Consider the following 9,045-nt stretch of genomic DNA (forward strand, 5'->3'; position numbering starts at 1 on the left):
CTGTGTTTCATTCATTTACAAAATTTATTGGTTTTAATATTGTAGCTTAATAGTTAAGATATATTTATATTGATCGTCAATAAAAAGTTATAAGTTTATTCTCTTTCTCATTATAAGAAAAATCTGCTTAATTAAGAAGGAAAAGGATGGAGCTCTGCCCATTTCTAACTTGTATGTAAAAATTTCAGTTTCTTTTAATCTTTAATTGATCTATTAAAAATATTTAGAAAATTAGGAAATAAAATTTCAGTTTCTTTTAATCTTTAATTGGAGATTTTTTTTTTTTTTAAATCTTACGTTTTTCCCCCCATAAAACTCAAGAAGAAAGGGCAATATCACCATCAGTCAACTTGACACAAATCTTATGTTATTAACCTAGATGTTTGATCTCAATAATAATAAAAAAAAAATAAAAAAATAAAAAGAATCTAAGGAGGGAGTTTTCTTTAAAAAAAAAAAAAATTATATAGAAAATACTTGAGTGTTATCTAAGTTGCACAAGCAATTGTCCAAAAAATTTTCGTGTAGCAAGTTGTTTTTTTAAAAATGATTTTTTCTTTATAATTTTTTTTTTTATACACTAAAAGGAATGTGAAGCATGAAATTGGGTTGCACCTAATAATTTCTCTTAAAGGTGGTCTAAACCAAAGCTAAGAAGGAAAAGAAATAGACAATATATGTATATATTTAAAAGTTTTTCTTCTAATCTCCCCGCTAGAAAGTTTTTTATTTTTTTATTTTTTTATTTTTTACTTTTTTTATTATTATTATTATTTATTTTGAATATATATATATTTGGTAGGAAAAGTTACCGAATGTGGTGTCTGTAGTGCCAGGGATATCTGTTACGATCCTGCAATAGAGGTTTCACAATTAAAACTATTTAGGGTCTATTTGGTAGAGAATTTGAAAGCAGAAATTTGAAACAAGGGATTAAATAAAAACAAAGTTGTATTTCATGTTTTTAGATATGTGTTTGGTAGCAGAATTTAGAAATTGAATTATAATATAAACAATTGTAAACTAGTTATAGTTACTGAATTTTAGTTGACAATAAATTATTATTAATTTATTTATGAATATATTTTATGCTAAAAAATTGTATAATTATTATTTTGTAATATAATATAATTTAAAATTGAAATTTTGGTCCCTGTGGTTTAGAGTAAGTTAAAATTTAAGTCTTATTGTTTATAATTATAATTTACCCCCTATGGTTTGATAAAAGCTTCCTAATGAATAGTTCATATGGTAGGAGCTATTTAAGAGGATTTAAAAAGCCATATGAACTATTAAACTGTAGGAACTAAATTCTAAATCTTAAAATCATATGGACTAACTTTTAACTTGATCTAAATCATAGGGACGAAACTTGAAACTTAACCTAATTTACTTTAGAATACATTACATAATATATTTTTAATTTTTTTAAAAAAATTGAATTAGGTTTATAACATGGCATTTTATATCTCTAAATGTTTTTATATTTATCTAATATAATTTTGCATTTAAAATTTTAAAATTCAAATTATGGATACAAAGAAAACATAAAAATATTTCTTTTAGAATTTGCAGTGTTTGGATCACATAATCTCAAAAAAAATTTCAAAAATAAAATTTGGGTTGGCTGCCAAACATATATTCGCTGAACTCAACCAATCTGAAAGTATAAAACAAAATCTAAATTGCGAAAGTTTTCCTTAGTTACTTTTGATTATGTTTTCATATGCAAAAGTTAAAAAATAATAAGTAAATAAACAAATAAATAAGAAATGGGAGTTTTTTTCCTCCTTTTTCTTTTTTCCTCTCTTACTTTTATTAATTAAAAAAAATATTTTCCTATTGATTTGTTCTTATAATTTTTTTTAGAAATTATCATGGATATAGATATTTTTCGACATTTTAACCTATTTTAATAAGTTTGTACTATCTACCTTGAGGTTAAAAGTTAGATTCTTCTATCTAAATAATGTAAAAACAAAAAAAACAATTTTAAGAGGTTCTTTGACAAGTGGAAATGATGCTTATATTAACATTCCTTAAAATTGAAAGTTACATTTGTTTAACTTAAAAAATGCTAATAAGGAGAACATGTTGACAAATATACCCTCAATTAATATATAGCAAATAAGGAGTACAATCGAGTAATTATGCCTTTAGTGAATGCAGAATAAATTATACAAGTAAGTAAATAAATACTATATTGCAGTTTATGAGAAATAAAGGGGATCTTCCAACTGTCAAAATACATGTATTTCTTTTCTCTATAAAAGAAGATTTTTTAATTTTAGTAAATGTAAGAGGCAAATATTACATTATTTTCAATGTTTTCTTCCAAAAATAAACTAAAAATATAACCAAATGAAACCCAAATAAGACAAAAAAAATTTTAGGCAAGAGAAAAATGAAAGAAAAATCTGCAAAATTAGCCAAAATCCAAAATACTTTCATAATCCAGTAACGACAAATATTACATCGATTCTCGCATTATTATTCTTGAAAATCAAATTTGATTGGACGCTGGAGGTTCAAATTCCCATACTCCATATTGTACTCCAAAAACAAAAAGTCAAATATAATTTGGTTGGTTTCACATTCACATGCAATATGTAATATAACTTCATCACACATATATATAGCCTTGAAAAAAAAACCAACTCATATGTAAATGTTTAATTACCAGTGTAAATGCTCCCTTAAATAAGGATCACTTGGTCTAGGAAAATCTGGGTCAGTCATAATCTGAAAACAATAATAATAATAATAAATCAAGTAATGAAAACATTAAGAGATATTTAGATAAAACACAACTCTAGTATATTTTTTATAGTTCAAAAGAAGGAACAACGTCACAAATATGAAGAAGAGAATTCAAAACCTACAATTTCTTAAGAAAATATCGATGTTGTAAGCATTAAACAAATTCATGAGAGAAAAATTATATAGGAAATTTGCAAAAATAGAAAAATAAGGAAAATTATTTACACAATGTAACAAAATTTTAATATTCTTTTATAGAGACTGATAGAAGTTCATTAGTATCTATCAGTAACAGAAATTGATAGAAGTTTATCACTGATAGACGCTGATATACATACTAAACTATGTCTAGTGAAAAAAGTTGTGGTAAATTTAATCTTTTTTTTTTTCTTTGTGAGCTTGAAAACTAGTATAACTCTAACAAATAATCAAAAAGGGAAATTCTTATTAATAGAAAAATCTAAAAAATATTTACATTTTTTTCTTATTTTTCAAAAAAATTATTCAACATGCAAGACATAAATTTGAATATCTAAACTTTTTTTTTATTGATATAATTAATATTTATACTTAGGTTGATAGACCAAACAATTCAAAATCTTAATTTTTCTTTTCTTCAGCATGCAGAGCGAGCTAGAGACTCGAACCTCAAATAAATCATTGATTCATATCCGTAACGAGTAAAGAAAGAAGCAATTGGGCCAGTCAAATATTGAAGAAAAGGGGGAAAAAAGAAAAAACCAAACCAGCGTGAAGAAAGATCTCAACTCTCCTCCCTGAATTGCAACCCTAGGTTTAGTAGCAACAGCAGAAGGAAAGAACTCATGGCCATTGAAAACTTGCTTGTTATTACTATAAAAAACACACATCTCCATGCTTTGAGTGAAGGAATCAAGAACATCTCCTATCACTCTCCCAACAACAAGAGGCTCTGATGACATTATTGATCTTGCCATTTCTTAATTTTTTCAAGCACAACTCACAAAATTAAAGGGGAAAAAAAAGCTTTTGGATTTAGGAAAACACTATTCTTCAGATCCTAATTAGGGTTGTTTTTTCCCTTTTCTTTTTCTCTATGTGCTTTAGAAAGCTCAAGCTTTGGTGTTGGTATTTATAGTATTTTTGAAAGGCTCATTTAATAGATATAGATGTTGCTTGGTGTTTCTTGGCAATAAAGTGAATGTTTCTAGAGGCACTACTTAAAAAAAAAAAAAAAAAAAAAAAAACTCTCACATATCTGTCACATCAAGATAGTTTGTTTTATTAAATTTGAGACCACATCTCTCTCAAAAATAAGGTTATAAGCATTGACTGCCCTTTTGGAACTTGTTCTTGATTGGTTGTAATTATTCATTTTAAAGCATAAATTGAGTTATTCTTTATGTAGGAGAAAAAAAAATCATATAGCACTGTTACCATTTCAGCTCACCTATTTATTTATTATTTTTTATTTAGTGTCAATACTTTTGAGACTTGTGGCCTGTCACTGAATTTTAGGTTTGTCTTATGTTTATTTGGTCTATGAATTATTATTTTTGGTATCTAAAAAAACTTTGAATTTTAAAAAGTATTTAAAATGGGCTTTGTTCTTTCAATATTTTATATATCTAATAGATCTCTGAATTGTTTATTTATATTTTGAAGGATTTTATATTTTAAAAATCCTCATATATACTAGTTAGATGTAAAATTAAAAATTTAATGTCCTATTAGACATAAAATTTAATTTAATGTTAAATAGATTAGTTAATTTTTAAGAATTTTAAATATGTCATAGACCTTTCGATACAAGACTGAAAGTGAACATGGTAGATACAAAATTGAAAGTTTAACAACTCATTAAATTTTTTTATTAACTTCATAAAATTATTAGACACAAACAATAACAAAAGTAATTAGGGACTAAATTGGAAAAATGCTTCTTAAAGAAATTAGAAATAAAAATTTCTAAGGACTTGTATGGATTGGCTAGGGAAAAAACTATTTTTCAAAAAAGTCAATTTTATTTTATCTCTTTTGATAAAAAGGGTTTAAAATGCACTTTGAGATTGCTTCAAAATCTATTTCAAAAGGATTTATTTTCAAAATTAAACACTTGAAAAGTTAAACTAAATATACTCTAAATTAATGATTAAAGTGTTTTCATTATAGATTCTTGACTATGTTCTCACATTAACAAAAATTTTATTTTTGTAAAAAACAATCTCAATAAATAAAAAGTACTTTAAAATATTGCCTTATTATAAACATTATTATTATCGAATAAAAGTTAGTGAGGTTGATATGAATACAGTTCAATTAGTATGAATTTGTACTATCAATCTCGAGTAGCCGAAAATCTTCTAAAGAAAAAAAAATCATATTTGTAATTAATAGAATCATTTGAAAAAAAATACTTAAATTGAAAGGTATTTTGGACACACCTCTTTAAGATGTACTTTAAACTTAGAAGGTATTTTGAACACATCTCTTTAAGATATACTTTAATCACACTTGGGTTTGAATTTTTTTAAAGATTAGATCCAAATTTTTTCTTCCCTTTTTGGTTATTGTATGGGTCATCTTAAGGTCCGTTTGTATTGGCTTGGGGAATTTTTTTTTTTTTTTAAAAAAAAAAAACCATTTTTATATAAACACTTTTGATAAAAACTTATTAAAATATACTTGAAAAACTGTTTAGAGTGGTTGTCAAATAATCTAATTTCTTTTAAAATGACGTATTTTTTAAATTAAATACTTGAAAATGTATTCCAAACACACCCTTAGCTACCTTGAAAAACACTTTTGAAATCGTGATCAATTTTTCTGAAAACAACCATAGGTTATTTTTTTAATATAATATATTATGATGGGGATCAAACCTCTAATCTTGAGTATGAGTTGACCTATGCTCATTTATAACTATAGATGATTATTTTTCTACTTTCACAAAATCTCTCACGATATATTTTTGAATTAATATACTTTTTAGGTCATAAAATGCACTCTTAAAATTATTTTCCCTCTTAAAAAAGTTCATGAAAATGAGAAGGCACTACATTCAATGCACAAAGAAAAAAGTCAAAAGAAAACAAAAGAAAACATATGTCATTTTAGAAAAATGTTAGGGTCATTTTCCAAAAGAACTTTGGTTATAAATTGAGCATTAAGTTCCTCTTAATAGGTCGGAAATCCCGTAATCTCTCGAGTTTGTTGAGAATTTCTTCAATTCCGTCCATGAAATGGTAATAATACTTCCTCTAAGTGTAGGAAATTTTTTGGCAAAACAGTTCTCTTCTTCGCAAGGCCTATTTATACTTGGACTTGCATGTAGGTTTATCTTAATTAAACGCCGGTTGACATATTAATCCTTAATCCAACATTTCTAAGGCTGCCACATAACCCATTTATTAATTAATTAAGCTCAATCTCCAGCTTAACTTCGTCGCATGGGCTTGCAGCCTTTTAAGTCTTTTCTTGGTCATTGCATAATCCTACTCAGCGTCGCACCCTCTGGACGTCACCTTCGACGCATTGGTCCACAATCACCTCGTTTGCCAATTCTGCCCTTACCATTTGCATATGAGGTTGGTCGCATACTTCCCCTATACCAACCTCGACTTTTCCTCCTCATTCAAGAGCCATCTTACTTCCTCCATGGCCTTCCACATACCACATAGCTATACTTTTCCATAATGTCCCCTTCTTGGACATCTGGTCGCATAATTCAACAAAACTACCTACATAGCGTGTCATAACTCCAAATGCATAAAATTCTCTACTTTCCTTTAAGTGTTAACTTCTCTCTACTTCACTCGAGAACTTGAAATTCCACACTTAGCACATTTTCCTGCCCTCTAAGTACTCCAGAGTATAGCTTCCGAACACTTAGAATATTTTCCCTAATTCAATCATACGTACACATACATTGAGCTTCCCACACACTTCAAATAACACAAAAATTATAAGTACATACTTCCAAGAGCATAATTACATAATTAAGAGGACTTAAACATAATTAGCTAGTAAAACAAGTTTAGGGATTTACAAATTATGCCTTTAATGAATGAAGAATAAATTTTACACGGTAAGTAAATAAATACTATATTGCAGTTATGAGAAATGGAGGGGATCTTCCAACTATTAAAATACTTATATTTCTTTTCTCTATAGAAGATCTTTTAATTTTAACACACGCAAGAGGCAAATCTTAGATTATTTTCAAAGTTTTCTTCCAAAAATTACCTTAAAAAAATTGCTAAATGAAACCTAAATCAGACAAAAATTTTTTTAGGCAAAATGAAAATGAAAGAAAATTCTGCATAATTAGCCAAAATCCAAAATACTTTCATAATCCAATAACGATGAGTATTATATCGACTTCCGCATTATCATTAAACAAAATCAAATTTGATTGGGCGTGGGAGGTTCAAACTTCCGTACTCCCTATTGTACTCTAATAAAAAGTTCAAATTTAGTTTGGTTGTTTTCACATACACATGCAATATATGCAATATAATTCATCACAGACATATATATAACCTTAAAAAAAATCAACTCATATGTAAATGTTTAATTACCATTGTAAATGCTCCCTTAAATAAGGATCACTTGGACCAGGCGTTGGGATTAGTGCCCTAAATCTCGCAAGTCCTGTAGTTTCTAACTGTAATGTACAAACAATTTATTTATTTAATAAAATACGAGGTATTTTATTCGACATTTAATAGCATTAACCCATCAAATCAATAAATTAACGTCAAAGGTTATCTTCTGTAGCTTAAATATGTATGTAGAGACATACATGTGAATCATGTTTAAGTGATAACCTAAATGGTCTGTAGTAGATGGATAAGATTAGATACCTTATACTGGTGACACTACAAATGCGCCCCTTTTTGTAGATGTTACGATTATTTTAAAGTTCTACAAATGATCTGATCTTGATCATTCATATAGAGACATGTAAGTGGCAGTGTTCTATACAAAAGGGTTTGTATAAGACCAGACCACGAAATGAATAGTCTCATTATATAAAGTCGTTAATAATAGAGACTTATATTTCACCAAGATGACCATAGGTGACATGACCTAAATACTTAGTGAGTTGTGAATTCCTACATATGAAGGCGGTCCTTTGATTTGCATGGGTAAGAGTGGACAAATTACCGACTCAATATGCTTACCATTTCGATGATTCATTTGATGAGGGAGCTTGAAACACAGCTACACAAGACGAAATTTACTCCTTCCCTATTGTCGGGGTAAGTAGATAAATTACTCCCTTGAGGGCTGATTCCCAAGCTTGAACAATGTGACGCTACACCCTCTTGGTCTGAGATGGGTTTGGTCATAGTTAGACTATGACTTATTGTTCATTAAAGGAATCGGTGGTACTTAAGGAGTTAGATGTAACTATAGGGGCAAAACAATAATTTTGGTCCAGTTATACTTACGAGCAATTTGTGAAGAGTCATCGCGCTATTGACTGGATATATCCAATGGACACAGAAATATATCTGTATTGCGAAGAGTGCAGTTGTCGGTCTTTAGTGGAGTAACCGAAAGTTAATGGTTATTGAGTAATTTAATTTAAGGAGTTTAATTAATTATCCAAGTGCCATTGAAGCTTCAATCTACAGATCCATAAGATCCCCTCTGTAGCCCAACTATGATAACTGAGAATCAATTTAATTTTGAATTGCTCAAAATTATCTGAGCGAGTTAATTATATATGATACAATTAATATAAGGTATTAAGTTTATTTGAGATGAAATAAATATTTGAATATGATTCAGATATTGATTATATGGATTGGATTCATATAATCAACTTTAATATAAATTATTAATACATAAATTATTGAGAGAAAATACAAACTATAAATTATATTATATTTGATAGAATATAAAGTATAGATTATGTGTTATATTTGATATAACATGTAGTTATATAATAGATTAGTTATTATATTATTATTTAAATTAAAATTTATTTTAATTTAAAATTAAACTAGGGAGTTATTAAATAACTTCCCTCCTCTATTTCTCTTTAAAATAATGTGTGGTATGGGAAGTTACCAGAGATCAAATTTTTCCATCTTCTTCCCTTTGCTTCTTATACAGAGAACTCGATGATTTTTTCCAGTAGCACACAGAAGATCTCCCCCCAGAAAATTTTCTCATCTCTATCTTCTCACTCACTTTCAAAATTAAATACCATAGACCCCACATAACTCCTATGATTCTCAAGCCCTTAGGAGAATAACAAGGTTTCTTATGATCGTGTCTAGCCCTTTTGGTTTT

At 27.7% G+C, this 9,045-nt stretch overlaps 1 protein-coding gene across 1 annotated transcript; it reads right to left on the reverse strand.

Annotated features, from left to right (window-relative positions):
* Window positions 1–759: 759 nt before the first annotated feature.
* LOC150032783 (protein SELF-PRUNING-like) lies at window positions 760–3,864 on the reverse strand. The gene is made up of 3 exons (XM_090307486.1): window positions 3,507–3,864; window positions 2,681–2,742; window positions 760–853 (listed from the first exon to the last, which is right to left on the reverse strand). The coding sequence occupies exons 1-3, from the start codon at window positions 3,714–3,716 to the stop codon at window positions 775–777; spliced, it is 351 nt and encodes a 116-aa protein (XP_090163612.1). The 5' UTR covers window positions 3,717–3,864; the 3' UTR covers window positions 760–774.
* Window positions 3,865–9,045: the final 5,181 nt, after the last annotated feature.

Source organism: Benincasa hispida, chromosome 11 (genome assembly GCF_027475165.1).
Source record: "Benincasa hispida cultivar pf3 chromosome 11, pf3_genome.v1.1, whole genome shotgun sequence".
Taxonomy (NCBI): domain Eukaryota; kingdom Viridiplantae; phylum Streptophyta; class Magnoliopsida; order Cucurbitales; family Cucurbitaceae; genus Benincasa; species Benincasa hispida.